At 42.4% G+C, this 17567-nt stretch overlaps 1 protein-coding gene across 1 annotated transcript in view; it reads right to left on the bottom strand.

Moving 5' to 3' along the window:
- Positions 1–334: 334 nt before the first annotated feature.
- Positions 335–17567, bottom strand: part of rbm44 (RNA binding motif protein 44) — a 35829-nt gene continuing 18596 nt past the window's right edge. The window contains exons 4-18 of the mRNA XM_060928781.1: positions 12419–12493; positions 12275–12332; positions 12029–12159; positions 10843–11954; positions 10703–10764; positions 7051–7233; positions 6791–6956; positions 6647–6693; positions 6434–6539; positions 5976–6075; positions 2160–2294; positions 1985–2055; positions 1802–1872; positions 1391–1646; positions 335–1236 (exon numbers count right to left, since the gene is read on the bottom strand). Coding sequence (XP_060784764.1) covers positions 967–1236; positions 1391–1646; positions 1802–1872; positions 1985–2055; positions 2160–2294; positions 5976–6075; positions 6434–6539; positions 6647–6693; positions 6791–6956; positions 7051–7233; positions 10703–10764; positions 10843–11954; positions 12029–12159; positions 12275–12332; positions 12419–12493 — 2843 coding nt within the window. The 3' untranslated portion in view covers positions 335–966. The remainder of the gene's footprint in view (positions 1237–1390; positions 1647–1801; positions 1873–1984; positions 2056–2159; positions 2295–5975; positions 6076–6433; positions 6540–6646; positions 6694–6790; positions 6957–7050; positions 7234–10702; positions 10765–10842; positions 11955–12028; positions 12160–12274; positions 12333–12418; positions 12494–17567) is intronic.

The raw sequence follows: 17567 nt of genomic DNA, 5'->3' as shown, positions 1-17567 counted from the left end.
CCGTAGTCAGCTGGGATAGGCTCCAGCTTGCCTGCGACCCCGTAGAACAGGATAAAGCGGCTAGAGATAATGAGATGAGAAATCAGTCAAAAGTTTGGACTCTTTACTATGAATTAAACCATATTCTTTGTGATCCATATTTGCAAATTCTCACCATAGAAATGACAGGCTTCCTCCTTTTCATTGGATTAAAAAAGCTGTAACAATACAATCAGAAAAATAGATAAGCAGGAATTAAACTATTCAGAAAGTCACATACTTCAACAGACATCAGCGTTACACTTCAGGCACAGAATGTTTATTGATAATGGAACATAAGGAAATTGGTTTTCCTTTTCAAAAGCAAAAAACAGTTGCCATGTGATTCACCTTTCTGGCCAACTATATACATAGTACTGAAAACTAAACAGTGGACTGCCAGTTAATTAAGCAAGCATACCTTGATTTATACCTTTTTTGTAGGTACATCTACATGATTACAAGTTAATCTGTTCTCTGGTTTAATTACTAAGTGTAGCTAATTAGATGTTGTGTATATTTTGTCCCCCTCCATCCTCTCAAATGACTTGCAGCGGTCGACAAACTGGAAAGAAACTGATTTCCAGCCAGTAGACTTGTATGGTAGGTGTACCTGATGAAATGGGCAATTAGTACAAGTGCAAGCTAGATGTTTCTAAGAAACTGACACTCCACTGTATAATAAACAGTCTTGAACAGACCATTTTCTATGTTTGAGTCCTAACAGGGCAAACCTACTAAAAAAAAGTAACAATTTCCATATTTTCTTTTCAGTACACATTAGCTCAACATGGAAAGTTTACCACGCAACAACACTTTCTGAAAATCCACAAATTAAAAAAACAAACAAACCCGCAAACAATTAGAATAACAAGGCTATTAAATGCCTGAAAAAACTAAACATGGACAAATAATCAGACAACAAAAACAATGTGACCTTAGTCTTGTTTAGCTTGTGGTTGAGTGAGTGAGAAGTTCCGAAGTCATATCAACTATATCTCTGAGGGGCAGGCCACTGAGGACACCATGATGCTTTGCCTGCAGCTCCAGCAAAGCGCTGATGATCCGTTGTCTGCCCATTTTTGGGTGGCGCCCTGATAACTGGGCCATGATTGTGTCGAAGCTTCCCATGGTGCCATAGTGCTGTGGCACACAGGTACCAGACGCAGTGGGTGTACTGCATATGTTGGTAAGCTTATCCAGACTGCAGCGGAGGGGCTTAGAAAGAAATAGAATAGAACAAAAACACAGTTAACTACTCCAGTGGACTTAGGTGGTAGGGATGCGTCGTAAACTCAGAAATGCATGCATTGTGGCAATATAGAGCCTTGATTTCTCTCATCTCTGAAAGTGTCTGCTGCGTTATACTCACTCGAGAGGCACGAACGTTATTATTTGAGCTATGTGTGATCAGCACTTCTGTTCTATAGGCAGCTGGGGAAAGTTGAACGCAGGACTCTTTGCTGGTGGCCTGACCATCTGCGGGAGACTTGTGGACATGTTCCACATGGAGAGTGTGGCCTTGAATGGCTTGGCCATTCATCTCCCTAACTGCAGCCTCTGCATCCTTGGGGTTTCTCACACTCACTATTGCAACTCTAAAGAAGCACAACCATGGAAGACACAAACTTGAGCAAGTTTACATGTCCAACAAATGCCAAATCATACATCCCCTCCCACCCAATGAATATTCCCTTATGTGCAGTTAGAATATACTGTAACAACCACTGCTCCTTTACGTTGACAATCATGACATCACATATTTAATGTTATAAAGCCTTACCTGGTGTCACCAAAATTGGAAAGGGACACTTGACTGGTATGGTACTTCGCAAACCAGAGCAGCAGATCACGCTACAATCAGGAAATAATTTGGTGAGTGATGCTCCCATCTGGAGATCATCCTGATGGCTTACTCACACATTGCGTCATACATGGCATTGCTTAAATTTACCATCATCCTCACCTCAGTAACACGGTTTGACAAGTTTGAGACACAAAGCAAGAAACATTGGTCCTTCTTTCTATTTGTATCCACTACAACAAAATGCAAATGGAGTACATTAGGGTTGCGTTCAAACTTAATGATTTTGGGGGGATATCAATGCAAATTTCACATCATTTGTTTAAAAAACTACAACCATTTTGTTCCTTCTTCGAGTCCCCTTGATCTCTCTTCCCTGTTTGTTTGTCTTCTTTACAACTCTGACGGTCACATCCAAGTTCTTCCTCTGCATCAAACCAGGCATCAGTGCTATTGAGGTCTTTAGGAGCACCTGAAGGAGTGTATATACATGAAAAAATTTTTTCCTAGTACCTGGTAGATTTTTAACACCATTCAACAAAACTGAAATGTGAAGACATGGTACAGGTTACACTCACCGAACACTTTATCAGGAACAATATACCAAGGGTGTTTGAGATTTTATGATTTTTTTTTCATGTAAAAAAAAAAAGTCAGTCCTCTTAAAGTGGACCAAAGTTTGGACCTACAGAAAAGAGACTCGGTTCTTAGGGCGTTCACACTAAGTTTATTTGAAAGAGGACCAAATTCACTTTCTGGTCCACTTCAGCTCCGATGGAGCCTCAGGCCTCTTTCTGTTCACGCTATAGTTCCTCCGGAGCTCCTAGACCTTTATTGCTTCGGATGATGGGTAGCTTTCTCTTGGAGCATATTTTCGGTCTGTCTGCAGCAAGCCTAGAGGGCTAAAATACAAATGATAAAAGGCGAAGAAGACCTGGAGCACTTCTTGTTCACAACGCACAAGTTAAGTGAACTACGATGTGGTACTGAAGTGACCCGAACTGAGACCACATACCAAGGTGGTCTCAGCTTGGTTCATTTCAGAGGAGTCAGAGTTCATTTAGCATGTTCATATACTAGTGCATCTCAAAAAATTAGAATATTGTGAAAAAGTTAAATATTTTCCATCAGTTATTTAAGAAAGTGAAAGTTATATATTATAGACTCATTACACATAAACTAAAATGTTTCAAGCATTTTTCTATTTTAATTTTAATCAGTATGGCATACAGTACAAAAACATAAACCCCATCTCAAAATATTAGAATATTTCATTTTGAGTTTGAGTAAAACAGTATGAACACAGTGCGTCTCTCGGTCTAGTTCAGTACACACAACCACAATCATGGGGAAGACTGCTGACTTGACTGTTGTCCAGAAGATGATCACTGATGCCCTCCACAAGGAGGGTAAGCCACAAAAGGTCATTGCTGAAAAGGGTGGCTGGAAAAGGTGCACAAGCAACAGGGATGGCCGCAGTCTTGAGAGAATTGTCAAGAAAAGTTGATTCAAGAATTTGGGAGAGCTTCACAAGGAGTGGACTGAGGCTGGTGTCAGTGTATCAAGACCCATCATGAACAGACATCTTCAAGAAAGGGGATACAACTTTCACATTCCTAATATCAAGCTACTCCTGAGCCAGAGACAATGTCAGAAGTGTCTTATCTGGGCTAAGGAGAGAAAGAAATGGACTCTTGCTCAGTGGTCCAAAGTCCTCTTTTCAGATGAAAGTACATTTTGCATTTAATTTGGAAATCACGGTTCTAGAGTCTGGAGGAAGAGTGGAGAGGCACAGAATCCAAGGTGTTTGAAGCCCAGTGTGAAGTTTCCAAAGTCTGCGATGATTTGGGGTGCCATGTCATCTGCTGCTGTTGGTCCACTGTATTTTATCAAGTCCAAAGTCAACACAGCCATCTACCAGGAGATTTTAGAGCACTTCATGCTTCCATCTGCTGACGAGCTTTTTGGAGATGCTGATTTCCTTTTCCAGCAGGACTTAGCACCTACCCACAGTGCCAAAACTACTACCAAATGGTTTGCTGACCATGATATTACTGTGTTTAATTGGCCAGCCAACTTGCCTGACCTGAACCCCATAGAGAATCTATGGGGTATTGTCAAGAGGAAGATGAGAAACACCCGACCCAAAAATACAGATACGCTGAAGGCCACTATCAAAGCAACCTGGGCTTCAATAACACCTCAGCAGTGCCACAGACTGATCACCTCCATGCCACACCGCATTTATACAGTAATTCATGGTAAAGGAGCCCCAACCAAGTATTGAGTGTATAAATGAATATACTTTTCAGAAGTTGGACATTTCTGTATTGTAAATCCTTTTTTTGATTGATCTTAGGGAATATTCTAATAATTTGAGATACTGGATTTCTGATTTTCATGAGCTATAAGCCATAATCATCAAAATTAAAACAAAAAAGGCTTTAAATATTTCACTTTACATGTAATGAATATAGAATATATGAAAGTTTACCTTTTTGAATTAAATTATGAAAAAAAGGAACTTTTTCATGGTATTCTAATTTTTTGAGATGCACTAGTATGTGCAAAAAATGCTGACTGACCACTCAGAGTTCTTTTTGAGGGCTGAAAGGGGCCAAGTGTGAAAACACCTTAATACTGGTTAGGGCTTCCCTTTGCTCTCAAAAAGCCTCAATTCTTCATTGCATGGATTCCACAAGATGTTGGAAATATTCCTTTGAGATTCTGGTCCAGGGGCGGCACGGTGGTGTAGTGGTTAGCGCTGTTGCCTCACAGCACGAAGGTCCAGGTTTGAGCCCCACGGCCGGCGAGGGCCTTTCTGTGTGGAGTTTGCATGGTGTCCGCGTGGGTTTCCTCCAGGTGCTCCGGTTTCCCCCACAGTCCAAAGACATGCAGGTTAGGTTAACTGGTGACTCTAAATTGACCGTAGGTGTGAATGGTTGTCTATGTGTCAGCCCTGTGATGACCTGGCGACTTGTCCAGGGTGTACCCCGCCTTTCGCCCGTAGTCAGCTGGGATAGGCTCCAGCTTGCCTGTGACCCTGTAGAAAAGGATAAAGCGGCTAGAGATAATGAGATTCTGGTCCATGTTGCCATGACTGCAATTCCTGCAGATTTTTCAGGTGCACTTTCATGCTGTGAATCTCCGGTTCTATTACATCCCAAAGTACACAGTGTTCAACTGGATTCAGATCCGGTGACTGGGAAAGCCACTGAAGAACACTGAACTCATCGTCATGAAATCAGCTGGAGATGACTTTTGCTTTGTGACATGGTGCATTATCATGCTGGAAGTAGCCACTGGAAGATTGGTAAATTGTGGCCATGAAGGGACACACATGGTCAACAACAATACTCAAACAGTCTGTGGAATTCAAGTGATGATTGATTGGTATTAACAGGCCCAAAACTGTGCCAAGAAAACATTCCCCACACCATTACACCACCCCCACCAGGCTGGACTGCTGACACAAGGCAGGTTGGTGTCTATGGATTCATGCTGTTGCCACCAAGTTCTGACCCAAGCTCAGCAGAAATTGAGAGTCATCAGACCAGGTTACATGTATCCAGTTTTGGTGAGCCTACAGTGAGCACCTTTCTGTTCTTGGCTGACAGAAGTGGAGCACAACGTGGTCTACTCCAGTCGTAGCCCATCCGTCTCAAGGTTGGGCATGTTGTGTATTCCGAAATGTTTTTCTGCTCACCAAAATTGTAGAGAGGGGTTATCAGTTAGTGTAGCCTTTGTCAGCTTAGACCAGCCTGGCCATTCTCTGTTGACCTTGCTCATCAACAAGGCATTTCTATCTGCAGAACTGCTGCTCACTGGATGTTTTTTCCTTTATTGCATGATTTTGAGTAAACTCTAGGGACTGCTGTGTGTGAAAATCCCAGGAAATCAGTAGTTCTAGAAATACTCAAACCAGCCCATCTGACACCTTCACAGTCAAAATCACCGAGATCACATCTGCCCCCCAAATACTGCTGGTAGATATGAACGTTACCTGAAACTGCTAATCTGCAGGATTTTATGCACTGCACTTCTGCCACAGGATTAGCTAAATGAATGAGTAGGTGTTCCTAATAAAAGTGCTCAGTGAGCATATACACAAAGTTTTTAATGCATAGCCAATGTGGCTTTTCATGCTTCTTACCAGGCTTGGCCTCACTAGAGACTCCTGGGTTTTGGCTGGAATGAGGCATGCCTCCATGTCTCTTACTGCTGGCAGTTTTAGATGATGTGGCAGAATCATGCTGCCAGTTTTGTCCACAAACAGAGGAAGAAGGAAAATCTGCATCAATGACTGAACATTTTCAGAGAATTTGTTCCCTCCATGTAAGTCGGCACTCACGACTGAACCTTAACTAGCACAAGTTCCCAAAAGTAATCAAAAATAAAAGTTCTCGCAGTTACCGTACCAGCATCTCTCTCATCATCTGCTGAGGAATTAAACCTCTTCCAAGCAAAGCATTAGTACAGTGTGTGTTGGGTAAATGCTGACCCAACTTTGATTTTTTTTTTTTTTAAATTGAATACTTTGTGCGCGCACACACACACACACACACACACACACACACACACACACACACACACACACACAGCAATACATACCTGAGGACCTGTTGTATTCTCGTTGAGGTTTCCTTTGTCTGTGGTGTTCAATTTCAACAACTCATCAGCTTGGCAAGCCTGGCCGTCATCTTCAAGACCACTGGGCCTTTTGACGGTCAAAATTAACACATAAAAACATGACAATCGATTACAAATTTCACAGGCAATTGAAATAATTGGTCTAATCATCTCCAGAATAAATTAAAAACATACATGAATGAGGACTCCGGCAGAATGTCACCTAAAAAAGCCTCATAAATCTGGGGAGGAAAAAAAAGGGCCCATGATCAAATTGTGATGCTAAAAGTAAATACTTCATTTGGTGTTTCTTCTTTTAGCCACGTGCAACCTGCATACCAAAGACGGCCTGTAGCACGTTGCAGTTATTAATCTCTCAGTGTCCACAGACAGAGGTGTGAGATTATCCAGAGGAACCCCTTCCAGTATCTTCATCTTCATCTTGAGGTAGTTGTCCTCCAGGCTCTTCAGGGTTTGTGACATTGCATCCGGCAGTGCTTGAGTTCTGCATGAAGACAGGAACATTCAAAAATCAACAGGATCCTTTCCCAAATCTTTGACCTGAATCTTAAGACATCACTTCAAATGTTGTCTTTTACCCCAGAAGTGAAGTTTCACTCTGTGGTGATGTATAGAAGCGCCTCCAGCAATGTTGCTGGCACATGGCAAACTGCAGAGCCAGGAGACGCAGCTCAGCCCATCTAGCACGTGGAACAGCACCACACCTACAGTGACTCTTCGGCTGTTCACTCCTGAGCCCTCCAGCACTGCCAAGACCAGATCTGGATTATGCATTTCAAAAAACATTTAAGACTTGTTTATACAAGCAGCTATTCTAAATTTTACTCAAAATATTTAGTGAGTCATCTTCCCACTACACACCAAGAACAAACATGCAAATCTGATATTTTCCATTATGACTTGGACAACAAATCACATTTCAACAAATACTCATATGCACATTACTTGACTAAACACAAAGGTCATTTACAAAAAAAAATCTAATTTGTACAAAAACCTTCCTTTCAATGCAGCCTAAGGCTGATGATCCACAGGGGCAACTTTTTGGGCAATGTTGCCAGGCAACTGCGCTTCGACACTTTCCCATTGAGACTGGGCAACAATTTCTATCTGAACAATTCTGATCGCTTTGTCCAACTTAAGATCATCCAATCAGAGTGCTAGCAGCAAATCACATGACCACCTGACAGCTTCTGAAATTTTCAACAAAGACGGCGGCGTCTCAGCGGCAGTGGAGCAAAGAGAGAGAGACAACTTATCTTTTTATACCGCTAACTTGTGCGTAAACCCAAAGTGGTGAATTTACCTCATCAAATGCTTAGGAAACCAACAGACGTCCATTTTTATGTGCTCAGGTTGTAATTAAAATATCGATTTTTCAGCTAAGTGTAAACTGCCGTTAGTTAACCACCGCTCTGTAGAGATTGAATGGGATTTAGCCAACTAGCGGTGGTTTTTGCTAACATAGTTAATGGAAAGTTATTACTAGCTACGTAGGGATAATGTTAGCTCTCTTGCGTCAAGTTAAAAGTGATGAGCGTCTCATGATTTTTAATTTTTTGTGAGTTGTAATAGAGATTGTCTAAACTTATCATCTGATCCAATTCATATACAGAGCATGACTACTTGTGGAACCCGAGGGCGAAACAGTACAAACTTCAGGATCTAACAAAAGAAAGTCTTTCAGGAGCTCCGTCACCCCCTTTTTCTCCTCAGCAGCCATATCCTGGTCCACATCCTCCCCCCTCCCCTTTTTTTTTTTGCTGAGATGAGAATTAAACGATTGTTTTTGTGATGTATCTCAATTATTAGCATATGTGATTGAGGCTAGTAGCATTATTAAAGCATATAGCATATAGCAGAACCATGGCCTCACTTTTTGTTTATAAATGCCTTGAGACCTCAAGAATGGCACAGGAATAGTTTTATGTGTTAACAATAAATCTAAAATAATTTTTAGGATTAAAGTGATTCATATAGGAAGCGGTCAGAGTGAATGACCTCGACGTTACCGCAGGAAGTCTATCGGTCTCATCGCCATTTCCGCTATACTAAAAACACAGAGCTGACTGCAACTCCGATCCTCCATTTTGAGCTAATTTATCGCCATGCCACGTAGATGTGTTGCTGGCCGGTACAGCAACATGATAGAAGGTGGATTTACGTTGCATTCGTGGTCCAAGAATGTGCAAACTGCAAAGATTTGGACGCATTTTGTGAGAAGTTCATGGGGACATTGGGCGCCTACGAAGTGGTCTCTCCTCTGCTCTGCACATTTTACTGAAGACTCATACGAAACCTCTGATCTGTTGAGGAGTGTTGGCTATAAGCCCGTATTGAAAGAGGGTGCAGTACCAACAATTAAAGGAAAAGAAAACTACAAGAAAAGGAAAGTATTTATTTTATTTATAAAAAAAGGAAAGTAAGTTCAGTTGCACCAGTTCTTCTGGAGTGTGAGCTGAGGGTTGTTGGTAAAACCCGGGATGGAATGGGACGGGACACATTATCGCTTGGGCAGTGACCTCCCCGCAGTTGTTGCTAAAACTGGTGACATCCTGTCCCAGGTTTTAGTAATTGCTTGAGCCGAGAGGTAATGGCAGAGTACTCAGTATGGAGAAAATTGAGAATGAGTGGACCAGCCATCCGATTTCTCCGCTGGATATTGCTGCCATCTCGCCCTTGCGTGGAAGAAGCGAATGAAAGGGGAACTGAACGAACAACCGAAAGTCAGATCATTTCAAAACAATTGGCCACAAGAAGCGAGAACACAGACGGGTAAGATGCGACTCTCATTTGGATACAAAACATGTTTACCTGCATTTAGATTAATATGTGTAACTTGTATTGTGTATTTAAGTTACCGGTATAAGATTATTTAATTTGCTTCAGAATGTGATTGTCTCAGTTTGTCTGATTATTTAATTAGCCTTTTACGTTTCATCAGTGAAAATGCATGCATGTACATGTATGTTGCATAAGTTATAACACCTATCCTGTTTTAATGAGAGTCAACCCACAATCAATGAAGTCAAATCAGTCTTAGTTGAGCAAGTTGGTAACGGGATTTCTTACTTTCACCATAAATTTTTATTTATATGACTTTGGTCTATGGCTGTCAAAAGCCTCGGCCTTAAAACCGGTTATCGCTGTGACGTCACGCACCCAGGGCTGGCTGGCTCAGCGGGGCAGCTCGAATGCCAACTTTGCGGTCAATTTTAACTCTCTCAAAAATATATACATTTTTTATTCCCATTTATGCAGCATACAAGAGTCAAGGATGGAGATACTATCCACTCAGAAATGTATTTAATAATATACATTATATATATTATTAAATACATTTCTGAGTGGATAGTATCTCCACCCTTGACTCTTGTATGCTGCATAAATGGGGAAAAAAATTTTATATATATATATATATATATAAAAAACAAAGGTTCTGCGTATTGGGGCGGCATGGTAGTGTAGTGGTTAGCGCTGTCGCCTCACAGCAAGAAGGTCCGGGTTCGAGCCCCATGGCCGGCGAGGGCCTTTCTGTGTGGAGTTTGCATGTTCTCCCCGTGTCTGCGTGGGTTTCCTCCGGGTGCTCCGGTTTCCCCCACAGTCCAAAGACATGCAGGTTAGGTTAACTGGTGACTCTAAATTGACTGTAGGTGTGAATGTGAGTGTGAATGGTTGTCTGTGTCTATGCATCAGCCCTGTGATGACCTGGCGACTTGTCCAGGGTGTACCCCGCCTTTCGCCCGTAGTCAGCTGGGATAGGCTCCAGCTTGCCTGCGACCCCGTAGAACAGGATAAAGCGGCTAGAGATAATGAGATGGGGTTCTGCGTATCTCCTTTAAAAACAAGTATAACAGAATAATGTGGTTATTTTGACTTATAAGATATTAAAATAACAGCAAATTATCTTTTGACCAGAGTATCTGTTCAGTTTTGTTCCAGAAGTGATACGTGAGCAAAATAAAAGCTGAAGCCAAGACAAAAGTGACCGCTCCAAATGTTTCAGTGTCCATCTTCGTGGTGTCTGTCTCCCTGGCAATAGATTTGCTCTTATCTGATTGGTTGTTGCCAATTGTCTGCTGCCTTAACCAGTTGCCTTGTTTCTCATCTGGTTGCCCATTGCCAGCAACATTGCCCAAAAAGTTGCCTTATATATCATCACCTTAAAAAGTGTAAACGAGAGGCAATTTTTGCAAATGAATCAATCAGTCTTGCAGTTGAGACAGTTACCTTGCCATTTCGTCCTTTAAATGCATTAACTCTTCTTCCATCATTCGGAGTTTCCCAAATTCCTTGACAAGGAAGAGATCCAAGTATTTTAGCAAGTCATTAGTCCAGCTCACAAAAATTGTGTATCCAAGCTAGATTACCTCACAAAGAGCATCCAAGTCAGACATGTAGACATCAGTAATGGTGCATTTCTCAGAAGTGGGCCTTTGAATTGCCCGAGTCTCCTGGTTAACAGGGCATGAGTCACTGCCAGTAGAAACATCTTGGCAATGCTTCACAAAGAAGCCCTGAGTGATTTCTGTGGCCTGGGTGGATGTAAAACAAGCTCTAAAGTCATTGCTAGCATCTACTGCCTGGCTTACACTGAAGGAAACAGGAGAGACCTCACACGCTGCTGTGGTTTTGACATTTAGCTCACTCTGGCTGGCAGACGAAACGCACCCCGCACATGTAAACTCACTCTCTTGAGTACACTGGCTGGATACTGACCAGCTGGGATTAGTGCATTGAATGCAGGCCACTGAGCTTGAGGCTTCTTCTTCTTCTTCTTCTTCAGTCACACTATGATATTCATCCGTCTTTGACTCACATTCCGGGTCATCCTCATTACTGAGATTTTGGCAGTCTTCTGGAAGATCAGTCCACTCGGAGGAGTTGCTGAGGAAGGATACAGAATCAGGGAATGTACCATTCTCTGCACCACAGGCCACAGGCTCATCAGCTGTAGATGCTTCAATGCTGTCTTTAGTGGCAATCATTGAGGTATTAATGGCATCACTCCACTGGGCAGATGTGTACTCCATTGTGGTGCTGTTGAAACTGTAATACTCTGGCTGAGCCTCCTCTTCTAAATTAGGAACATTTGAATTGGTGCCTGGCAGCAGAGGTACTGGGTCATGATCACTCCTGTGACTGCAGCTCTGCATCTTGAGCTCCCTGTCAAGGGAAAAGCTGGCTTGTGCTGAAGGATCTTTAAACGCTTGGATATCTTTCCCGTCACACTGCACCCTTTCCTCCCACATCGGACACAAAATCTGGCTCTCACTAGAGTCCTTCCTTGGCTGCTCTGGTTGCTGGAAACTGCTTAAACAGGTGCTCCGAGTGGCAGACAAATTATTCGAGGTGCTTTGCATGCAATCAGACTGCTGGAAACTCCTCACTGACATATCCTCACTGATCTGTCCTTGGGCTTCCAAGAGATTCAACTCCTCTCGTATGCTGTTTGGTAGCAACTGAAGTGTCTTTTCTTCCTCTACACAGACACATTTTATCCAACATTTCATCTGGGCTAGATATGAAGTAGAGATCATATGAAACAGCTCTTACCAGATATGCAAACATTTTCCTCTGGGTTTAGGGTAAGCGTGCTACAGCGTCTGCACTTTTTAGCACCAGATGGATGGCTAGTGCCACAATTTACGCACTGTGACGCCCCAGAAAAGGTAGCCCGTCTTGATCTCGAGAAATGTTACAGAAATTACATACAAATACAAACCCATGACACATATGAAACCCAACCTCATTTCAGCACAGTATGCTGAATTTAAGCAAAATATATATTTAAAAAAATACCTATTGTGTGCTGACATATCAGATGCTGGAACAGGAAGACAATGTCCTATAACATGCTCTAAAAGTGAATTAAAGGACAAAAACAATCTGCTTTAGTGAAAAACTTCAAATCAGAACTGGACTAATTTGTTCCATTATACTTACGCTTTAAATGAACAATATTTCTAGATACTTCAAGAGCAGGGTGTCTCTGCAGAAACTGAAGAAGTCCTCCTTCTTCTGTAAACAAGGAGGCACTGCATAGTTAATCTCACATCCCATGAAACACAAAACCATCAATTTATTTTGCTCATGTGCTTAAAGCGTATACGCAGAACCATGGCCTCACTTTCGTTTATAAATGCCTCGAGACCTCAAGAATGACACAGGAATAGTTTTAAGCGTTAATAAATCCAATATAGTAATTTTTACGAGTAAAGTGATTTATATAGGTAGCGATCTAAGTGAATGACCTTGACGTCCGTAACGTCACAGCAGGAAGTCTATCGGTCTCTTTGCCATTTCTGCTATACTAAAACACAGAGCTGACTAGGCCTATCACGATGATAAATTTTGTTGGACGATATATTGTCTCCAAAATTATTGCGATAAATGATATTGTTGACGTCTTTTCAAGACAATTTTATGCCACTAGTAATGATCATGCAAATACACCTTTTCAAAGACAGTAAACTTTAATTAAAGTCAACTTATTCAATTCAACAGTGGAACGTAAAAAAATATATAAATATAAATAAATAACCTAAAAATATAAAAAACAACAGGCGGCACGGTGGTGTAGTGGTTAGCGCTGTCGCCTCACAGCAAGAAGGTCCTGGGTTCGAGCCCTGGGGCCGGCGAAGGCCTTTCTGTGTGGAGTTTGCATGTTCTCCCCGTGTCCGCATGGGTTTCCTCCGGGTGCTCCGGTTTCCCCCACAGTCCAAAGACATGCAGGTTAGGTTAACTGGTGACTCTAAATTGACCGTAGGTGTGAATGTGAATGGTTGTCTGTGTCTATGTGTCAGCCCTGTGATGACCTGGCGACTTGTCCAGGGTGTACCCCGCCTTTTGCCCGTAGTCAGCTGGGATAGGCTCCAGCTTGCCTGCGACCCTGTAGAAGGATAAAGCGGCTAGAGATAATGAGATGAGATATAAAACAACAAACAAACAAAACCACTCAACAAAAACAATAAATAAAATACAATCTATGGCTCTTAAAAATTGCACTTAGTAAATATTAACTTGACACAGGGTAATAAAAAGACATTCTTTTCTTCACAGGCAACATTCTGCCAATCCAGTTTCACAAAGATTAGTACCCAGATAAACAAAAAGTGCAAACTAACAGCGTATTGCCAGCTGTCATTTGGATAAAAGTAACAACAATTAGAATGAGATAACATGTTTGATACAACAATACAATTTAGAACTCTCAGACTGTCTGTGGACATCACGATCATTGAAACCTTTTCCACAAATTACAACTACTGTCCAATGTCTTCTCGTGTCTTGTGGCTGGAGATGTCAATTGTGACTGAACTTTACCACAAACAAAACAACTAAATGGTCCCTCCAGTATGATTTGTTTTCTGTGTCTCTTGATGTGTCCAAAAGTTCCAGAACACTCAGAAGAGAGGTATCTGTAACTAACTGTTAAGACAGATTCCGAGCAAGGAACACCAACATGTTTACCTTGTGGGGCTTAAGGCAGGATCGCTCTGGAGTAGCAATGTTCTGAGTTACATGTCGGTCCTGGGATCGAGATGCTGACCTCTTCTGCTCCTCGGACCTGCCTGATCCATCCTGGTGCCCTGTGTCTGGTTGGAGTCTCATCGCATCGCTCTGTGGAGGGTGGCTCCATGTGGACAGTTGGGGGTCACGCCTGGAGGATGGTCTGGACTCTAGCAGTGGTGCTTTTGTGGCTGGGGACTGCAGTTGACGTGAACGGTCTTGCGCTCGGGTTTCTGTCGGTGGGGGGGTTTATAGCATCAATGAAGCTGACTTTATGTTAGGACTGTTAATGTTATAGTCATGTTGTCTGTTGTTGCCCGGATGGGGATGGGTTCCCTTTTGAGTCTGGTTCCTCTCGAGGTTTCTTCCTCATGTCGTCTGAGGAAGTTTTTCCTTGCCACCGTCACCACCGGCTTGCTCATTGAGGATAGATTAGGGATAAAATTAGCTCGTATTTTAAGTCGTTCAAATTCTGTAAAGCTGCTTTGCAACAATGATTGTTAAAAGCGCTATACAAATAAACTTGACTATGTTGCCAGCTGTGCTGAACATTCTCTCAGAGTTGGTGCTTGTTGCACAAATACACATGTATTTTTTTTTTGCTAACTTGGCCATTAAAGGAAATCATCTCCGATTATCATGCCACCGCATCAGGGGATCAGATGATGCATCAAGTGCTTCTTCCTGAAAGAATTTGGTCAGCTCTGCATCAACTTGAACTCTTTTTGGTACTGCAGCCTGTGCCTGACTTGAGAGTTGGGCTCTTCTGTTCTGAAGGAGGCCACTCAGTCTTTTCTTCCTCACGGGTGCTGGTGTAGGGTCGTCATCATTTCCCCTGGCACCTTTACTGGAGCCCTCATTCTCACTAGCACTTTCTTTGCTTCCTTCTTGTTCTTCTATGTTTAGCAGCTCTTCAATGAGCTGCTGTTTGATGTCATCCAAAACAGCTGCATCCTCCATGCCACCATGATACCTTGGATCCAAGAAAGTGGCCTTTGTCAGGAGGACTTGGATTTCAGGTGGGCTGTATTTCTCCATCAATACCCTGCACATGTTTGACTTTATGTTTGCTGTCAGTGCAGTATCACTGGGGTCTGGTGATAAAAGTTCATCTTTCAGAAGTTCTAACACAGGCTTTACTGAGGACACAGTGATGCATACGTTTCCCCAGAGAGAACATCTGTGAAATCAGCCACTGGCTTCATTGCTGCATTAATGGATTCTAACACTGAAACATCCTGCCAGGTCGGGTTGAGGTGGCCATGTTTTTGGTCTTCAACCAGTACACGTCTTATGGCTGGGAGCTGCTCCAGCACCCTCTCTACCATTTTTTGGTTGGTTCCCCATCGTCTGGCAACATTCTGTGGGAAAGACAGCAATTGCTCTTTGTCATCAGTTTAATCTAGATCACCACATTAAAAAACATACTACTTTTTACATTTCTAATGTTTATCAAAAGTAATTGTACATATTATATAATCCAACAAATGATGTGATTATTACATACATACTGATTGAATCATTTACGTTATAGGCTCTAAAAATAAGTTGAAAATAAAAAAAAGAACCCTTTAAATATATTGTGTTGCAATATCAATTTAGTAAGGTTTTCAATAGTCTGTAACATATCAACTATCAATGATTCATCCATCACTCACCAGTACTAAACTGTGTTGGGGAAGATTAGCTTCAGTTTGTGCCTTCCTCAGGTCTCCTCTTTATCCAGCTCATGTTGAAGCTGTTGACCAGATTTCTACAAAAGGCCCATGGCACGTGCTGTGCGTTCCTTGCCACTGTCCAAACCATGAGTCACAGTCAAATGGAGATTGTGGCCAAAACAACTGAGCCATGGCCAGCCAAGATTGCGTATTGCTGCCACAATGTTAGCACCATTCAGTATGTTTACATGCACATCCAAATCGAGCTGCTGTCGGTAATCGAGCTAAGGGTCCCAGCAGGGGTGCCAGAGAAATCTAATCCTACATGCACACAAGGAAATCGAGCTATTGTGTGAGGTACATTGAGGTACACCCGAGCCACAGGTGGCGCTACACGTCCCATCGTGTTGGTACACTTCCGGTTGTCGTCATGAAGAAGAGCTATTCAAGAGCAGTGTTGCCAGATTGGGCGGTTTCCCGCCTAATTGGGCGGTTTTAAGTGCATTTTGGCGGGTTTTGAACATATTTTGGGCTGGAAAACGTCAGCAGTATCTGGCAACATTGTTCAAGAGTATAAACAAAGTTATCAGTTCCGTGTTCACAAGAAGAGTGTTTGTAGTTTGTATGTACGAACAGAAGTGTTCCTAACAAAATGGGCACCAAGTTGAAGTTGATCTGAAGTGTCATGCTGACCGAGGCTGGTTTTTTTTTTTTTTCCGACCGAGGCTGTTGTGTTTCCCGCTTGTGGTCTCGTCACTCCCAGAAGGGGCAGTGCTGAAGTAAGTAGCTGGACTACGTAGCTCGATAGGGTTTACATGCACTAAGTAGCTCGGCAAAAATTGCATAATCTAGGTCGTGTAGCTCGGTTACGAGAAATCAAGTTCGGTTCAATTTCAGCCGAGCTAAGGTGTTTCCATGCCATTTAGAACTTCAATTTCAGTCGAGCAACGGCAGAAATTCGATTTTCTCTATGTGCATGCAAACACACTCATTGTCTAGTTATACAAACCGGTTTATTCTCATCCAGTGCCCAGTCTGCTAAAGCAGACTTCAGATTTTCTGCAAGTATAACAGCAGTATGGTTCTCCGCAGTGCTTAATTTGTGAAGTGGGAGGTCCCGGAATGCAGGAGGTGGGTGGATCCAGTGACTCAAAAAAAAAAAAGGCGGGGGGTGGTTTACTATATCTTTACGCACACACGCCTATTGCATGACATGTATTGCAACAGCACCAGTTATCAAATCCTGGACAACAATGGACAACGCTCAGAATGTTCTCCAAACAGGCACTCAAGTTCACTCTCGCTCTCCACACATACATTAAGGCAGGGGTCGGGAACCTTTTTGGCTGAGAGAGCCATGAAAGCCACATATTTTCAAATACATTTTCGTGAGAGCCATATATAAAAAGTGACACTGAATACAACTAAAATGCATTTTTACGTATGACCAACAATTTGAGTGTAATATATTCTTTTTCATAATGAAGAGGCTCTTGACATGCCGTCTTCCTCCTGTCCCCCGCTGAATATTTTGATGCAAACGTAACTTGGCGTGTTTCGAAGTGCTGCTTTATTTCATTGATGCAATCTTGTTATTGTATAGGCCTACTGGACACAAAGCAGGACCCTCTCACCCCACAAAGGCGAATTCCTCTGTCCATTCCTGTTGAAATGTACGGTAGCCTACCAGTCACCTTTTTTCCCTTTTCGCCATGTTCTTTGTCAAAAGGCTTTGGGGTTGGTGCGCTAACACTTCTAGCTTCACCGCCATCATCATTCTTCTAGTCTTCTTTTTGATCGTTCCCGCGGACTGGTACACTTGCAGCAGGTGCTGGTGCAGTGTCACTGTGTCCAACGTCGTCCATTTTAGGTCGTTTAGGATCCGGCTGTCCTGGGACTTTGAAAAATTTTAGTAAACTTTGTTT

The sequence above is a fragment of the Neoarius graeffei genome, chromosome 9, assembly GCF_027579695.1.
Source record: "Neoarius graeffei isolate fNeoGra1 chromosome 9, fNeoGra1.pri, whole genome shotgun sequence".
Lineage (NCBI taxonomy): Eukaryota > Metazoa > Chordata > Actinopteri > Siluriformes > Ariidae > Neoarius > Neoarius graeffei.
The sequence above is the reverse complement of the archived record's forward strand: the minus strand, read 5'-3'. Positions and strand labels throughout refer to the sequence as shown.